General features: G+C 43.8%; 1 protein-coding gene across 1 annotated transcript in view; it reads left to right on the top strand.

Moving 5' to 3' along the window:
- Window positions 1-2,171: 2,171 nt before the first annotated feature.
- abr (ABR activator of RhoGEF and GTPase) overlaps window positions 2,172-19,384 on the top strand; it is a 187,923-nt gene continuing 170,710 nt past the window's right edge. Inside the window, exon 1 of the mRNA XM_061250409.1 lies at window positions 2,172-3,225. Coding sequence (XP_061106393.1) covers window positions 2,370-3,225 — 856 coding nt within the window. The 5' untranslated portion in view covers window positions 2,172-2,369. The remainder of the gene's footprint in view (window positions 3,226-19,384) is intronic.

The raw sequence follows: 19,384 nt of genomic DNA, 5'->3' as shown, positions 1-19,384 counted from the left end.
AACACGAATACACATTAATTAAAGCTGACATTTTAGCCTCATTTAATTTTCATTTTCCATTTCAAATCCAATGTGCTGGGGTGCAGAACCAAAACAATACCATAAGTATTTGGACAGGGATATAATTTGTTTTTGTTTGGGCTCTACTCCAGCTGAGTGGATTACAAATGAAACAAGATTAGAGTGAAGATTGTGAACTTTAAATTGAGGGGACTTTCATACATTAATTTGGCATTGTATGAATATACTGTGAGCGCCATAATGATTGGAACATTTCTTTAATAGACTGGAAGGTAGGCATGGATGTCCGCCGAAGACTTCACAAACAGAACTACAGAGGCTACGCTGCAATATGCATTAGTTAACTGCAAAAACAGGATGGCCAGGTTGCAGTTATTCTGAAGTGAATAGAAACATTTTATCTGCTAAAGTTCAAGCAAATGCCTGAACTTTATTTTCACAAGCCACAGCAATTGAGTCTTCACAAGTGCCCTTGAAGAATTAGGCTGTGTTCGACACCACATACTAAGAATGCTACTACATTTCAATGAAAATCAGTCAGAAATTTAGTATGCAGTATGCAGATTTGAACATAGCCTCAGTGTTTGGGGGGCATATACTGACATCATGGTAAGTTACCATGCCAAATACACTATTATTTTATTTCACACATATTTTATTGGATAGTGCTTCATCCTACAGCAAGACAATAGTTCCAAAAATACTGCTAAAGCAACAAAGGGGTTTTTCAAAAACAAAAAACTGTTAAATTCTTGACTGGTGAAATAATTCACCTGATCTTAATCCAACATGCATTTCATATGCTCAAGAGAAAAACTTAAAACTGCCACCACATAGCTTGTGCTCCAAATCTCTATATACAAAAAATATCTATATATAAATCTCATGGGGAGAGATATGCTATCAGACTAAAACATTTGTTGGCCATTAGGTCAGGGAATTCTTGATGTCATCAAGCACCCTGACCCAATAGATCAGAGTCTGCTAATAAATTGAACTCCACCCAATTAGTCCCCACATACTGTAGGAATAGGTGGAAATGTTTAGACTGATATACATCTATATGGCAGTGCATTTAATTTCTCTAATTTTGCTGATGCTTAATATATATGATGATAACCCCATACAATGTAGTCTGAATCCATTCACGGATGATATACCCTCAGTGAGCACTTTATTAGGGATTTATTAGACCTATTTTTTTGACTTGTTGGTCTTCTGCTGCTGTAGCCTATCCACTTAAGAGGTTGGAGGCACTGTGTGTTCAGAGTTGCTCTTCTGCATACCATTGTTGTAATGTGTGGTTATTTGCGTTACTGTCACCTTCCTGTCAGCTTTGACCAGTCTGGCCTTTCACCACTGACCTCTCTCATTAACGAGGCATTTTTGGCTGCAAAACTTACACTCACTGTTTTTCGCACCATTGTCCGCAAACTAGAGACTGTTGTGCGTGAAAATTCTGGGAGATCAGCAGTTTCTGAGATACTCAAACCACCCTGTCTGGCACCAACAATCATTCCAAGTACTTTGATCACATTTCTTCCCCATTCTGACATTTGGGTCTGAAAAACAGCTGAACCTCTTGACCATGTCTGCATGCATTTTGCAGCGCCACATGATTGGCTGATTAAATATTTGCATTAACAAGCTGGTCTACCCAATAAACATAATGCAAAGAGCATTTCTGAACACAGACCATGTCAAACCTCTAAGTGGATAGGCTGGCAGCAGCAGAAGACCAATAAGTCTAATAAATACCTAATAAAGTGCTCACTGAGTGTATTATATGCCAGGGTAGATATGGCGTTATGCTGTTTATTTGATTTTTTGAACGTCATTAAACTGATATTGGTAAAATTGGGCATTTTTCTAATTTTTCAATGACACCATTTCCTAACGTCAAATTGGTAGGGTTAATAGAAAAAGCACGTCAACAGGTGGTGCACTGCAGTCGGATCACATACCCCAGTCATGATATCACTGTTCAAAATCAGGTAAACAGCTCGGGTTTTCTTCAACTCCTGTCTGCTCACTCGTAAGAATTCACTCAACAAAGACTCGTGTTTTGTAATTGGTTTTTGGCGACATGACGTCACCAACTTTCAGAAAACCGGAAGCCAAAAGTTTTTTTTTGCACTGTTGAACTGCTGTCTTGTGTGAGAGCTGATCTCAAGGTTTTGCATTTGCTTGAAAGTGAGAAAAATGACAATTCTGCTGGGATTTTTTTAGACAAACGCCAGATCTTATCACCGCTTAGGGTCCTGCACGCATAGGAGTGAAAGTAATACGCAGGCTACTGCGACAAGGCGGTGCAACATTATCTATCCTGAATAACTGTGCTTCACAAAATGTGGGAGCAAGACGAATTTGAAAAACATTGGAGGAATGAATTTCCCGACGGAGAGGTTCCTGAAATGAACCTGAAGTCAGTTGAAGACATCGAAATGGAGCTCGAAAAATGTAAGACAAACCTCAAAAAGCTTCAGCAAGCTCTATCGGAGGAAAAATTCAAGGTGATTTATCTTCAAACGACAATTGCTCGACAGAAGACTTGCGACAAGGAGAGGTGGGACAAAATCAAAGATGAAAAGTTGCATGTTGATCCTGTATTTACAAAGTCGGAGAAGGATAAAAAAGCTCCGCAGACGAGCCAACGGACCGATGGAGACAGCATGAAGGTGCCCATCAGGAAAAAAATGAGTGCACTTGCTGGTAAAGGTAGCGGGGATCACGGAGGTTTGGTTACCTTTAAGTCGCAAGACACTGCTAGAAACGGTCAACCAGGTTACGTTAAACCTCTTCCAGTGGTCCCGCGCAAAAAACCCACCTTTAAGATTATCAGTGCAGCCACATCTGACACCACGCAGCCGGACGGTAACTGTGTCAGCTCGACCGAGAAAACTAATGCAGGCTGTGACGAGGCCAGCGACCACGAATACGAGGACGTGGAACTCAATGATAATTTTGTGAGGGGTAATCTAGTGACTCCCAGGTTGAAATTGAGGGAGAACAGTTCGAATCCTCATCGGGATGCCATCCGACCGTTTCGCCAAAGCAGGGATTTCGACTCCAGTGATGACGGGAGACTGTCGCCTGCAAGCATGCGTGTGGCATACAGGTTATCCCGTGGTTCGGATTGCAGTACTTCAGATAGAAGAAGTGACGGATACCTGAGTTCAGACCACGAAGATTCATCTTCAGCCGGTAAGTTATGCAATCAAGCCGACTGCCATCCTGTCTGCCCCTGACTTCCCCTTCAACATTTTGCATAAATCACTACAATGTCTTTCGTGCTTGGTTTCAATCTGTTAAAGGGATCTCGCTATTTGATGTATGTTTTCGCAGCACTTAATTATTGAGCTACTAGCGCGTTGGCTACTAGCCAAAGTATTTAAATGTCATGGTAACAAGTAGCCTGTTAAGTAGTCGGCCTATTGCAGAGTTGTGCTGTTAGAACATCTGGTCACACTTGCGGGTGGGTGGCTTTTATAGTTTAAATAGCCATTAGACACATCTCTGCGTATGTAAAAGTTAACTGGCACCAGGATAGTTTGAAATCCATTTATAATTGACAACACTAGGAGGAAGGTTGAACCGAAGCCAGCGCATCTCACTCTGGAATGTATGCAGGGACTGGGTTACTCCTATCACATTCCATTTTATGGCTTTCGCTGACCGGAGTAAGCTGTTTATTTAGGTTGTTTATTTATGAAACGCTAAAACAATTACCATGTGAACTGTTCATGGATTTATTAACCGCATACAGACACCTCATTTACAGCAAACCTGTGGAAACAAAAGCTTGGATCCTTTCAATGTTTCCTTTCAATTTTTTTTTTTTGAGACAAAAGCCTGTAGGCCTATTTAAGGATTTACAAAATATTAATAATTGCGCCCATTGCCCAAGGAGATGCAGGGCACCAGTCGTGTATCCGACTATTTGTTTTAATCTGCAAGCATGATCAAACACATTATCCTCTTTCTTCTGTGGACAGGGGGGCATGGCTTAGCGAGTTAGTCCGTTAATTACGAAGTACTGTTTTATTTCTGAGCCATGAAGGTTCGCCCGGTCATCACGTAGCCTACGTATATCTACATCAGGGAAACAGACAATTGTGCTCATGTGCTCATTCTTGTGAAATACTGGAAACTCCAGCATATGGAAAGAAATGAGTGTGTGTGTTCTGATTCAGTCCTCCTCAGCCGTTAACACTGCGCTTGCTGTGACAAAAACCGTTTGAACGGTCCTCTGAAGTCCATGTGTTCTCTGAGGAAGTTACTTCGCCCCAACGTAGATATTGACAGTGTTTGCAGAAACAGCAGTGCTCATTGAATGGGAATTACTAAGTTTCCTCTATCCCATAAGAGCACTGTGCTACTCTTGATTAAGTAGCTGTACCATCACTGGCTTCTTAGTCTGCTGTATTGTAGCTTGGGTGTTCATGTAAATATGGTTACGTGAATTAGTTGACTGTCTTTTTAATTGTCACTTTTAAAAGTATATTTTCCCTGAAGGGCTGGTAATGATAAACCGTGATCCATAAGTAATTCCTCATGAAAATGCCGGCATATTTCTGCCCCAAGACATTGTCCCTGTAAATTGCAGCAAAGGTAAAAAAAGATACACACATAGAATAAAGTAAACACATCCAGACGCACTGTTTTCAAGCAACTGCAAAGTAGGCCGTCTGTTGGATACAATGCCCCAGCTTGTTATTGGAGCATGCCTATTATGTGGATAAAATGGCCACCAGGAAACCGTTTGAATTAAGAGGGGTGGGTTGTGCATTACTCATTCTGCGAGCTCTGCTCTGGCGTCACAGGCCCTTCTTTGTGCGCTCGCTGGGAGGAATTCGGTTATGGTGGGAGTTTCTTAATGAGACGGCGGATGAACGTTCACAGTTTCGTCAGACTGTTAGGCAGGGATACTCCACTGCAGCTGCTCCAGCACGCAGTGACTGCAGGCATTTTCTCCAGCCATGCACTACACTACCAGATTTTACTAATGAGCTTACTTCCTGCACCAAGCAGGTGCAATAACAGGTGCAAGCAGGTTGTATAGAAGCATATGCCTGCTGATACTACAGTAGCTGGAGTTTAGTAGTGTTGGTGTAAGGCAGGGGTGCACAACTCCGGTCCTGGAGGCAAGGTGGTTTTTTGTTCAAACCAATTACCTTAATTTATTTTGCTGACTGCTATAGAAATTATGCTGGTTCACTCCTGTACTTGAGCACAGTAAAATCTTTAGGATACACTTGAAGTCCGCAGCTGTAGCTGGTGCAAATAAAATGTGTGATCAAGACACTGTTTAGATAATTAAATAATTAAGAGCAGAAGTTGGCAGAAATTCTGAATTGGATCATTGCTCTGCACATGGTAAATGGTAAATGGCAGGCATTTATATAGCGCCTTTATCCAAAGCACTGTACAATTGATGCTTCTCCATTCACCCATTCATACACACACTCACACACCGACGGCGATTGGCTGCCATGTAAGACCCCGACCAGCTCGTCAGGAGCATTTGGGGGTTAGGTGTCTTGCTCAGGGACACTTCGACACAGCCCGGGCGGGGGATCGAACCGGCAACCCTCCGACTGCCAGACGACTGCTCTTACTGCCTGAGCCATGTCGCCCGCACATCTGGTGTAAGGCCTGAAGCTCCTCCTGGGAAAGTTGCTCTATTCTTCTCCAGTGTTTGCACTTTATCAAGACTATAAAACTGGAGCTATTTTGTGCTTCCAAGGGGTGGGAACTTGAGTTGCTCAACAGTGTCAGTCATTCATTGACAGAAATGGAAAAGGCTTGGTGTTCAAATCAGCTCTCACCCAGAGTAAACTATGGCCCTATTAGACCCGATAACATTAGTAAGAGTAGATGTAAATGCTCAGAACTTTGGTTTGTGAGGAAGTCTGAGTGTGTTTGAGAAATGACCTATGCATTGCTTCCTGTGTACATATGCTTTGATCTCCAATCTGATTTTGATTTCCAGTCAATTTAAAATGTTTGTCAGCTCTGTCGCATGAACCCGCATTGACAATAATTCTCTATACTAATCATGTATTAACACATTTTTTATTTAGCCCGTTTATTTTTAAACAACAACAAATAGCTCAAAATTAGATTAAGAGTGCAGGAATGTGAGGGCAGTTGGGAATGTGACCATGGCCGTTAATCTCGGTGAAGTGCCCACCGGAGACGGTGACGGGCAGAATGTGCCTGTTGTTTGTGGAAGATCGGAAGAGTGTCTCAATTTGAGCTGCTGGTTTATGGTGGCGACATTGGCTCAGGAGGTAAGAGCAGTCATCTGACAGTCAGAGGGTTGCCGATTCAGTCCCACCCTGGGTGTGTCGAAGTCCCTGAGCAAGACATTTAACCCCCAATGCTCCTGACGAGCTGGTTGGTACCTTGCATGGCAGCCAATCACTGTGTGTGTGTGTGTGTGTGTGTGTGTGTGTGTGTGTGTGTGTGTGTGTGTGTGTGTGTGTGTGTGTGTGTGTGTGTGTGTGTGTGTGTGTGTGTGTGTGTGTGTGTGTGTGTGTGTGAATGAGAAGCATCAGTTGTACAGCGCTTTGGATAAAGGTGCTATTTAAAAGCCAACCATTTACCATTCACCATATACCATGGTTAGGCCTGAATGCTGCCCTGAGAGAGGACTGGGAGCACAGCATCCAAATGACCGCCAACCCAACGCATTCCTCACATCCGCCTCTTTCACAGCTTTCTAAGGATGTTGAGCGTTCCTGTTAAAACCTTGTGAAATTGTAGTGCGTATTGGGTATTGCTTAAACCAGGCGCTTGTTTTACATCCATTTCCTCATTTTAAAATTGCTGACAGACGAATAGAGAAGATTTCCCTGTTCCCCCTTGTTCCGAGGAATAGATTTAATCGTGGTGTTAGTCCCAGCATGTAGGGAACATCTGCCGGGGGCGGATTGGAAAAGGGCCTCGTAGGACAGGATTGATCGGGGGGGTCAGTGTTTTTAATTTGCCGGAACGACGGGGTCCGGTCCCTCAGCATATGGCCTGCTAGGGCACATTGCCCTGTGCCGTCTGCGTTTAGCCTAGTCCTGTCTTTCCCCCTTCCCACGCTAGCAGGGCCACACAAAGCCTGGCAGCTCGCCCGAGCTGTAGCGCCAAGGATGTGCTCTGTGAGTTGGCGGGGTATTTAAAGGGACACGACCTGCCCTGGCCTGCTGACCCTGGTTACCGGGGCATTACATTACAAGGTGTAAGATTACAAATCCGTGATTAGAACGTTCTCAACCGAACATTCTAATGCTGATGTCACAATCACTACTGGTAAAAACAGTTCTAGAACACTGAATTATATTTTAAACCTGGTCTTCAAAGGGTTCATTCTAATACCCTATTTCTTATTTCTAATCCCTGCATTGATTGGGGATTTTTACTTCAGCAGCTGATGGGAACTGGCACGCTTTGGTGCACTGTAGCATGACGGGACAAAACAAAGGGAAATTTATTGTAAGACCATCATAGCTGTTATATTCAGGTGCTGAACCAAAACAATGCCTGGAGCTGTTGTGTGCTCTCAGGGAGAGGGAACACAAGTTGCTCAACAGTTTCAGTCAACAATTTCTGTGTGGTGAAAGCTTGGTGTTCAAGCCGGCTCTGGCAGACCTCTCTCACTTCTCTGTAAATTGCCATTCTCAATTCATGCAAAATCAAAGTTTTCAGGCAGTATGAACTACTTAGAGACTCATGCTTTTAATTAGTTCCTCATTTCGCCAGCCGATGTGGTATCGTTTCTGTCATTGTTTTCGCTGGCCCATTTACATCGAATTAAGAGAAAGTTGTGCACTATACGCACTGCACATGTCTGTTTGAGGTGAACTCTAAGTTAAGCAGTCTATGTGGTGTGTTTATTTCCCGGCACTGTGTGCTGTGGTAAGCGTGAAAATCGGAATTAGCCGCATGAGTGGTTTTCTCACTTTGTGCAAACACCTGCAGGATCTTAAAGCTGGCCATGCTAGTCCAGGAAACAGAACAGGAAGACATGCATGGGGATCTGGCGTCTGGCTCACTCCTCATGTAAATGATTTCAGGTGAATTTAGAGTAAAATATGCATGATCTATAAATATATGCCACATGCAGTGCAGCCTGCAAGTATTTTGACATTGGTACAGTTTCTGTTCTTTTGGCTGTGTACTCCAGCACATTGGATTTGAAATGACCAAAAGTATTTGGACAGTTGGCTCCTCAGCTGTTTCTGATTAGTCAGGTGTATTCATAGAGGTGTTCCAATGACAGTTAATGAAGCCATTATAAGATTGAGAAATAATAAAAAATAAAATAAAAAACAATTGAGCTCAGTAATTGCAAAATTGCTGGTAGGCCAAGAAAGACCTCCACAGTTGATGACTGAAGAATTTGCACAATAATGAATAACAATCCCCCAAACACTTGTCCAATAGGTCAGAAACTATCTTTAGGGGCAGGGGTGGATGTGTCAGTGACTACTCTCTGCAGAAGACTCAAAAAACATATCTACAGAGGCTACACTGCAAGATGCAAACCACTAATTAGCTGCAAAACAGGATGGCCAGGTTAGTTTGCTAAGATGTACATAAAAGAGTCTGCAAAGTTTGTTCTGGTAAAGAGATTAGGCCGAGATTGCCTTGTATCAGAGTGATTGCACTGCAACTGCCCAAGAAATAAAGCACGCCCCCTCATCTGGGAAACGTGGTGTGTGTGTTATAGTTTGGGCATGTCTAGCTGCCACAGGTGCTAGCTTACATGCCTTCACTAACATAACTGCTGATGGCAGCAGCAGAATTAATGATGAAATGTTCATAAGTATCTTATCTGCTCAAGTTCAGTCAAATGCCTCCAAACTCATTGGACGGTGCTTCATCCCACAGCATGGCAATGATGCAAATGATGTTCCGAACAGTTTATTTCGGTAAGCCTTTTGTTTGGCCTATGTCTCTGTTGATGTTTGTTTCTGAACATCTGTACAGATTTCTAAAAAGGCAATGAAAAGGTAATTTACTCATTCATGCGAGGTCCATGACTGTACGCTGCTACAGCATGGTTGCCTCATAATATACCCCTGTGATTCGGTTACATCAGGGGTCTTATCCAGAGGGGGGTCGGTGTGGGTGCAGGCAGGAACACACCTGGTTCTACTAACCAACCGTTGAGTCTTTGCTAACCACCTTGATTATTAGAATCAAGTGTTCCTGCTTGGCTGGAACAAACGCCTGCACCCACACCAGCCCTTTCTGGATAAGATGGAGGAAACCCTCGCGTTACATCATCAGATGGCCGGGGTGTGGGGTTCTGCGTGAGAGGCCTGGCGTGGGGGACTGTATTGCGGCTCACTTTCGGATTCCTGCTGCCAGATGTGCATGTGGGGGCCTGTGCCTCACAGTTTTCCTGCTCTCAGATATGCTCTGCTTGCCCGGACACGCCCAGCTGAGCGGCGCTGCGGAAACAGCCTTCCAGCCCTCGGCCTGACTACCTGCGTGAGCACTGCATGCTGTGTCGCCATCCGTTTCTGGGCGATGTTTAACCGACGGATACAGCTGCAGTTCTTTTGGTTTTTGATTAATCTAAATGGTGTTGCAGACGGCAAAGACTGGCCACACTGTCCAGATTTTATTCAGGGGTTTTGCCAGGTTCTCAAACGCCTTTCGGTTGAGATTTTCCAGAGGAGCTGTAATCTTGGTTCCCGGTGGCCGTTCGCTTTGTATGAGGAAATTGTCGTCCGTACTGCAGAAAAGTCAAATCTGTGATTATATAGCTCAGTTTACTTTGGTTTGCCTGAAGTTCTGGAATGTGTTGTCATGGGAAGCTATACCGAATGATGCTCTGCTAAGTAGCCCATCTCCTGATGGTTGACAAGGGACAGTGTCCGATACTGGCCAATGCTGCTGAATTTGGTTCATTGTGTCTCTATACATTCTCTAGGGTTGCACAGAACCTCAGTACCTTGGGGGCGTGGGTGTGACTTTGTCTTCATCTGTGAGGACTGTGAGCATTCTGATCCTCAGGAATCACCAGGCAACAGAGCAGAAAGGTCAGCAAGGTGAAGAATTATCCAGTTTGAAAAGGTTAGCCTAAATGGCTCCAGTGCAGGTGGAACAGAAGACACCGTTGCCTGTTATAACGCAGCACGACCGTGGAAACCTGGTATGAATCGGCCATTGTTGTGGAAGACCTGCAGCATTGTCTGCGTGCAGAGTGAAAGTACTCTCAGACAGGAAGTCTTGCGAAGAGGACCTGCTGCTCTCGTACATCCTGCAGTTGCGCTCACCGCGTGCGCACAAAGTGTGAACCGCCGGATTACCATCCAACTGCTTTAGTAGTTCACACTCGGCCCACGCAGAGCGACTCTCAACGCGGATCATCTCTCACTTTAATGTGGGCTCCTCATGGTCACCTTTTTTTTTAAATCTGCGCTTTTTTGACTGTCAGATGTGCTATTGGAAGCCAGGGTCAGAGTTTTTTCAGGGTGATACAGTTAAACTAAAATGACTTTGGCTGTGTGCACTCTTTTTTGGAGGCATGCAAAATAAAATAAAATGAAAAGGGCAAAAAATAATAATAATAAAACCTCAGCCAAAAGGACACATTTGCTGTCTCAGGGGAGGGGGCATAAGCTTCCGCACATGTCGGCGTCTGTCTGTGCATGTGCCTGGTGGTCTGTAAATGGAGACTCGGCTCACTGGATGACTGTGTGTGTGTGTGTGTGTGTGTGTGTGGGGGGGGGGCGGGGGGGGGCTAACTGTGAGAGCGAGCGAGCTTCAGCGAGTACTTTTCTCAGGTGAGTCTGCCAGACCGAATCCTGCCGTTGTGATTGGCTTTGCAGCTCCTCGTCTGCGTGACGCTGTTGGCGGCTGAATAAAAGTGGGGCTGGGCATAGAGAGTAGTGGTGAGCTCCTGTGTAAGCTTTTCCTCAAAGACTCGAAATGCTGCTTTTACAAAGCTACATGACTGGGACCCCCAAGGTTGGTGGTTCAAGCCCCGGTGTAGCCACAATAAGATCCACACAGCCCTTGAGCTAGCCCTTAACTTAACCCTGCATTGCTCCAGGGGAGGATTGTCTCCTGCTTAGTCTAATCTGGATAAGGGTGTCTGCCAAATGCCATGAATGTAATAATGTAATGAGTCCCCATTATTGCAGTTCCCCCTTATGTGGCTGAACAGGATAGTCACGTACACGGCAGTCGTGTGAGTGCTGCTCAGGCCCAGTTTCCTCTGCTTAACGGAGAGCGGTTATAGTCTCTGCTCTGGCCCAGTGGTCCCTGCTTAACGGAGAGCGGTTATAGTCTCTGCTCTGTCCCAGTGTTCCCCTGCTTAACGGAGAGCGGTTATAGTCTCTGCTCTGGCCCAGTGTTCCCTGCTTAACGGAGAGCGGTTATAGTCTCTGCTCCGGCCCAGTTTCCCCTGCTTAACGGAGAGCGGTTATAGTCTCTGCTCTGGCCCAGTGGTCCCTGCTTAACGGAGAGCGGTTATAGTCTCTGCTCTGGCCCAGTGTCCCCTGCTTAAGGGGAGCGGTTATAGTCTCTGCTTTTCAAAACGCTTGGCCGGGCCCAGTATCAGGCCCTGTTACCTGTTTTCTCTTAACTCTACTCTTGCGTTATGATGAGCGCACACACACACACAAGCGCACGCAAGCACCCACACACACCTAGGGAATTATATTTGCAGTCTTAGCAGAAGTGTACTTTCATTACAGAGAATTGCAGATTGGCTGGGTAGAGGCAGGGGTCAGGTCATTGTCAAACCCCCTGCTATTGTTCAACGACTCCACTCTATGCTAAAGGCACCTGGAAATCACCCAAACCTCACGATAAGCCTTTCAGCTCCCTGACGAGGCTGTATTTAAAGGTACAATAGGTAGTCAAGAGAGGAATTGCAGCAACAAACTCCCCCGTCTCTGTGAAGCGCCATTGGTCATGGCAGTTAGAACCAATTTTCAACCAATGAGCTTGAATTATTGTACAGCTGTCCAATGTTTTGGTACAGTGCAGTCGGTGCGTTCACTGTATATTTTGAGACCCAAATTTAAATTGATTATAGACAGGCAGAGTCAACATGTCAGTGAGCCCTTTTTTAAAGGGATTTAAAATGGTCTTCTAACAATGTTTTCACACAAAAATCATACCCATTGTACCTTTAATAAGCCTCTGTAAGAATTTTGTTTCTTTTTGAATTTTTGAGTCTGTATCACCTGGGCAGTCTCATTTCTTATTTCATGTCCTTTCATACGGTTCTGCTCAACCTGGACTGCATTTCTGTATTTCTGCTCACTGCCACCAATGTTTCTTTTATTATTTCAGCCTTGAGAATTTCTGAGAAATGCTTGACAATGTGTCTTTATACAGAAATGTAAACTCTGTTTTCAGTCTACCCACAGTGTCTTTGCCCTTGAGTTGGCACATTTGAGCGGGTGTCTCAAGTTTGGCATTGATTAATCTAACAGCAGTAAGACTAAAGTCAAAAGCTGTAGCCTTATAAAATGTAAAAGTTCTGTCCATTCTGCTGCAGTTTATCACATTCACGATTTCATTTTACATGTATAATTAGAGTGCCCGTAAGGGTTTTCCACAGGGGAAGGGACGCGGATATATTTTTCGATGGCAGTTGTTAACAATTTACATTCTAGTGCAGTGAGTTTGATACTGTGGCATAGTAAATGGTAAATGGTAAATGGACTGCATTTATATAGCGCTTTTATCCAAAGATGCTTCTCATTCACCCATTCACTCACACACCAATGGCTGCCATGCAAGGCACCAATCAGCTTGTCAGGTTAGGTGTCTTGCTCAGGGATGCTTCGACACACACCCGGGGGTTGAACAAACAAAACTCCGACTACCAGACGGCCGCTCTTACCTCCTGAACTAACATCGCCCCCTTAAGATGAAAACTCCACTCAGAAAGGCCCCAGTCTAATGGAGGAGCTTGGCAAGACCAGAGAGAGTGGGGGCCTGTGAATCTTCAGCTGGTAGCTGCATCAGCTGTGTCATCAGCAGCGATTGCAAATGCCATCAGATATGATCTGCAGTGCAGTGCAGTTCAGTTCGGCAGTTTGGAGCAAAAAATGATTGCTTCCCTTCCCATCCTTTTCAACGGTTAATTTTAAAATCAGTAAGACACTCATCCGAAACGGCACGCCAACGAAACACAGAGGGCTTCAATCCTCGTAATTATGTATACATATTTAGTGAGCCGGGGTGTATTCAGTATGTCTTTTGGGTATAAGGACATGGAGCTAATACTCCTATGAATTATTTATTTATTTATGTCTGTGCTGTATCTGAAAAGCATGTGTCCTTCAGCACTTCTTCAGAGTGAGTTTGATTAGCAGAACCAGAGGGCACAAATGAAAATTGTCAAAAGATAAATTCCGCACAGATATTAGGAAGTATTTTTTCAGGCAGAGAGCGGTCACTGTGTGGAATAGCTTGCCAGGACATGTAGTGAAGGCAGAAACACTGGGCGTTTTCAAGACCAGGCTTGATATGGTGTTAGATACTGTTTATCTTTTAGCTTTTAGGCAAACTAAGCAGTCTAATACACTAAAATCATACAATAGAAGGAGGAGGAGGTTGACTGCTAAGCCAGTGGCTGGTCAGCATTCGGTAACATTAGGTAGCTGCCATTATTAGCTAGCTAGCCATGATAGCTTGGTCCGTACAGCTCGGTCCCAACAGTACTGCTTATTTTTCCACAGGTGAATTTCCTCTCCTGGGCAGGGAGCCCTTCTCCAAAATCCAAAAGACTCCGAGACTCGCAGAAGACTTGAGATGTCTGATAACAAATAACGCGATTGTAGTAACTTTGATAACTATAGCTACTAAGTGCAAACACAAGTAATGTAATGTTAAATTGCTAAATGGCTTATGTGGAAAGTGACTACTAAATTAAGAAATTGTTTTACGAATCATATTAGATGGTATTCTTACCTCTTTGCTTTCACAGCAACCACACGGCCGTCTCCATTACCGTGTTACAAAGCTACCAACAGCTAGTCAGAATCATCTATGTGGTCTAGGCGGGGTTGAGAATCGGGGTGTAGACCTTTTTTGAGTGTAAACACAAGAGGGAAGCTAGGAAGCAAAGAAATCCTGCATAGTATGCCTCTAATAAGCGAAGAGAATATGGTTTCTTAGCTGAGTAATTTTTAACCAGTTACGTAGTGTCTTTTCATGGCAGGGACAGTATAGTGGTGAAATACAATCTCCAGTCTGTTTAATGGAAACAATGGGACTGTAATGGAACACGATTGCCTTCCTTTAAATTATTAATCGCTTGACGCCATTACAAACGAGGGCAATTTCTGTCAAATGGTAATTGGCCCAAAACGCTTTGGGAATCAACCCATCAAAACATAATTTTTCCATTTTCTTTACCTGTTGGTGATTGGCTGTGATCTTTTGTAACCGTTCTAAGCCGCCAGGAAATGACAGCGGATTATATCTTAACCACAAAATTCCTGTGTAGTTGGTACAGTAAATGTGGGGCGGAAACGGTGCTTCATGTTGGGTTAAACGGGGGGTTCCGTTTTGAGAGAGCCCCATCACCGCCCCAACTCCTCCCGTACCTCTCTCTGACCTGAAACCAGAGAGAGAGCCACAGTGAGTGCAGTTTGGCAGCAAGCCTCCTGTTTCCACGGAAACTGTAGAGCATGATGTTCGGGTCATTCTGTGGCCCATGCACACAAAGTTGAGTGTTGTAAGGCACCACGGTCTTCCTCGACTTTCCCCCTTCATTTTCTGTCTATGTTTTGCTGCTTGAAGTGATTTGAAATAACTAGCGTTTTCATCTCATATCAGGACTTTGTTATCATTTAAAAAAATGTGTTTATGTGTTTAAAGGTAACCGGATGGTTAGGCTTTCTTTGACACACTGCTATGTTTAGAGGCAGTGTGTAGAGATGTTGTAGTGCTATGAAGATGAATAGCTGGAGCTGGTGTTTATAGGCTAATGCCAGAATTTGAGTCTTTCCTGCAAAGTAGGATGGTATTAAAAGTATTGCCTTTGTGTGTCTGCATTTTCTGATGCAAAATTAGCCCACTGTCATGACACAAGACAGCTGCCGCCCAAAGGCAGCTGGTTTGGGCTCTATTTTGAGGTTTGGGCTCTATGGACATATGATGCTAATACGTGAACATAATTATCTCTCTATGACGCTAATCCAGCGCCACGATTAGTGCCCAGGGGAATTGCCGTTTCGTGTCACTGATTCTAAATCAGCAGGGAAACGTTCTCCATCTTGTGCTATTCTGAGATGCGACTGAACTACAGCATCTCGCATGTAAAGTTCGTAGACTGATAGAGCAACGGGAGGAGGGTGGAGAAACTGATGGATGATGTGAAATCTCACAGGAGTCGTCAGTGGAGGATTATCGCGATGAATATGATGACAATAAATGGCGTTGATGTAGGTTATGATGATGCTGTGAGAGAGAGCTATGGGAGTTTGTGGTTGGGTAGCTGCAGTTTAAGGTTGGACTGCATTGTGGTGTTTGAGGTGTTTGAGAGCTAAAAGTTGACAGTCAAGGTGTTATGCGCTGATAAACAGGAAACCCGTGTCCGCAGCTTCCATTCAAAGACTTTTTGCTCTTCACGCCTGCCTTTTTATCTATAATCGCCTGTATGTCATTAGTGCGTGCTAACTCTGTTGACACATGCTGGCAGGAGTTTTGCATCACGATGTAAGGAACTAGGCAAATAAATTGTTAATAATGACATATTTGCCAAGGTGGTGGTGAGAAGGTAGTTTGAGTTGACAAGCTGTTAATTTGACATCCTTTTCAACCAGATATCATTTTCAGTGTCATATTTAGCTCAGGTGAACACTGGACTGCAAAACCGATGTGTTAAAAGCAACATGCCATTTTTAACACATCTCCATGTTCAGTTAAAGGTACAATAGGGAAGATCTTTGTGTTAAAACATTGTTTCAAGACTACTGTAAATCCCTATCATTGAAAAAGGCTCACTGACATATTGACCTCCGCCTGTGTTTATAGTCCTTAAATTTGGACTATACCAAAACATTGTATAGCTGGACAATAATTCAAGCTAATTGGTTGAAAATTAGTTCTAATTGCCACAGCCAATGGCGTTTCAATGTCATGGCATTCACAGAGAAGGGGTGTTTTGTTGTCATGAGTTATCACTGACATTAAGGTGACAGAGGTGCGGATGTGTTAACAGTGTTATTGTTTGAGCATGTTTGTTGCTGCAATTCCTCTCTTGACCGTTAGAATTTCGAAATTACCTATTGTACCTTTAAGGAAAACACATTTTCTCTTTAACACATACATCGTAGTAGAGCAAAGTAGTGTGCCTAGCTTTGATACGATGTGTTGAAACACAAGTGGAAACACAAAAAGTGTGTTGGATATTAACACATCATTTTTGAGTGTGTGCCTATCTTCTCCCTGAGTCTCTCTATGTTTGAGTATCAATGACACTGGTTCTGTTCCACTTCCAGGTGTGCAAGTGCCTACTTGTCATTCTGCAAACACAAAGTGATTTGTTCTATTGTATCGGCGTCTCTGTCACAGTTTGAGTTCATGTTCTGAGTTTGCCCCTCATGCACACCCCACAATCCCACACATATGTACACACACATAGCCTACAAACACACACGCACGCACAGTGGATGTCCCCTATTCTATAAAGGCAGGAATGCGGTCTCGTGGAAACCACGCGCACATCCGCACCTATATTAGCTTGTGACGGTGACGGTGATAACTCATGATTACTACCTCATATTTTCACGCTTATTCAGAAAACAAGATTATTTTCTCCCCTACACCACAGAAGACCCTCAACATTTCCCTTGGATTTTTCCGCGAGCAACGTGTACTTCCCCTCCTCTCCGACCTGCTCAACGGCATCGCTGTAACGGCCGTGTCTCGTGATAGTCCGCCCGCAACGAAAGTAAATATTCCCAGTCGGGAGACGGGAGGAACTTCACGGTTTTACCCACTCCGCTAAAAGCCCGACTCTTATCCAGCAGAAAAATCAAAATCTTGGTTGTCAGCAGGAAACGGCGTGATTACACCCTCGCTCCGTATTCTCGTGGCAAGAGTTCACGAAGTTCCCTGTCCTGCATTGTACAAAAATGAGGAACTTGGATCTTAAAAGTGGAACAAATTGTTTCCACTGCAACAAGTAGGCTACCGATTAAACAACTGTTGTCGCGGCTTTCTTAAAAAATGAGCAATTTCCTTGCAGTACCCATTAAATGGCATCAGTCATTCATTGGACAGACTTCAAGTCTCAAGATTCAAGAGGAGACATGATACTTATTTACAGGTTCCACTTTTAATCCACATTCATGAGTGTAAACACAGCGACATCTTGTGGATTAAATGTGTTACTGCATTTGCAAGCGACCGTAGATTCGGCTTTTTGTTTGGATCTGATTATGTCTTTGGGGTTTGAAACGGGCACATGCTTTTTGCGTCGTCTAATATACAGTGCCAGCAAGTAGCCACTAAGGGGACTACTCCAAGGGCTATCCGTCCATCAGTTGGATCATCCTAACTTTTGTATAAGGAGCTCGGAACGGAACCGAACGCTTTTATATGGAAGAGAAGACGAGGCTGCAAGAAGACCGCATTCCAGCTGGTGTAACCTTTTCGCGAATGTGTCGCGGCTTTGTGAGTGTAAGCGGAGCCCTCTGTCTCAGGCCAGTGTGTCAGCCCTGTGGCAGCTGCCGACTGCTGAATGGAGCCATTCATCATCGCAGTGTGCGCGTTGCTCATTGTGTTACATCCGGGGGGCAGTCTGAGTCAGGGGTGCAGTACGTCACAGTGGTGTACTCTGAGGTTCGTGGAGGAGGGTGGGGGAGGTGAGTCACTAATAAATACCCCCCCCCCCCCCGACACTCACCCACGAAAGTGTCCGTTCAGTGGTCATCGATCATTAGAGACCAGTGAAGGTTTCACGCCCAAAACGGTTTGAAAATCTGCAGTGATTTCAAGATGATTTTCTCAGTGAGAACAAAACTGGCTCCAAACGTTTTTACATTAAAAGAAAAAAAAAAACTAAACTAAAAAAAACAAAAAGGAAAAACATTTGAACCTTGCGCAGGAACATAAAACAACTTTTGAGAGATAATTTGACACTCTAAAAACACATTTCCAGAACTTTTGAGACCAGTCTATGACTTTAAAACGACCAGCCCCTGTTTTCAAAGCATGCCAGATTGACAGCCAGAAGATTATATAAACGTGCTTTCCATTCTGTAATGACTTTATCTTAAAATGTATTATTATTATTTTTTACTTTTTAGTAAAATGAAATGGTTCTCAGTATTCTTTTAATCTCATTCATTTACTGTGTATGAGATGCTGGGGAATTCTCTAAGAAGCACCAAAGGGCTGTGCTGCTAAAACAAGTTAGGCTCCAACTCAATGCATTCTGGGACTTTGAGTTTTGTATGAAATCAAACAAAATCTCAGGTTTGGTTTGGATGTGGCAGTCATGATGTACACATCTGCCCTGTGAAGCACACTTGGTGTTTTTTTCTGCATCAAAATAAATGTCATTTCTCATGGTTCATTTTCAGAACTTATATTGACCTTTTCCAGAAAAAAATTAAATGAATTTTAAAACCCTAATTGAAATGATGTACTGTACACACTAAAAGATAATGACTAAACTACTGATCATTTCTCAGTGAACCGGGTCAACCGATGACTCATTCTGTGAAGTCTGTGGTGCGTTGCTAGGTACTATTTAGCTTTTGAGCAAACAGTAGGTACACTTTAGTGGTATGAAAAGGCGAGCATTGCTGGGCTGAATGGCCTGTATTCCCGGACCGGCATCAATAAGAGCACGTCGTGTCCCTCTGTACCCCTATCTACTGAGGCTGCCTTCAGCTTTAATGCATCACAAGCTGGGAAGAACTGCTGTAAAAATAGTTTATGGCCGGACCATTTAAAAATTTTATCATGGCCCTAGTGTTGCCATTATACAGTCCATACAGCTGTTGGGTCCTTGAGCAAGGCCCTTAACCCCACATTTGCCCCTGCTTAGTCTAATCAACTGTAAGTCGCTTTGGATAAACACTTCAGCGAAGTAACAAATAAAATAAGGGGTGAGTTGAGCAGTGAGCACCCAAGCCAGCAGGTAAGCAAACGCAGGACGTTCTCACAATGTTACTGGAATGTGTAGTCAATGTTCTAACATTCCCATGACGTGGCTGCAAAGTTTTGAGAACGTTTTGTGTTAGCTGGGAATGTACTGCCTGGTGCTCTCAGTGTTGTATTTACATACAGTAGGTCTAACAGACTAGATGTAGGATTCTTTTATATTTTAAGCCCAAAAAAGTGCATTTGTTTGTTCATGTACTTACTGGACAATAAA

This window comes from Conger conger, chromosome 7 (assembly GCF_963514075.1).
Source record: "Conger conger chromosome 7, fConCon1.1, whole genome shotgun sequence".
Classification (NCBI taxonomy): domain Eukaryota; kingdom Metazoa; phylum Chordata; class Actinopteri; order Anguilliformes; family Congridae; genus Conger; species Conger conger.
Note: the sequence above shows the minus strand (reverse complement) of the source record. Positions and strands in the feature narration are given on the sequence as shown.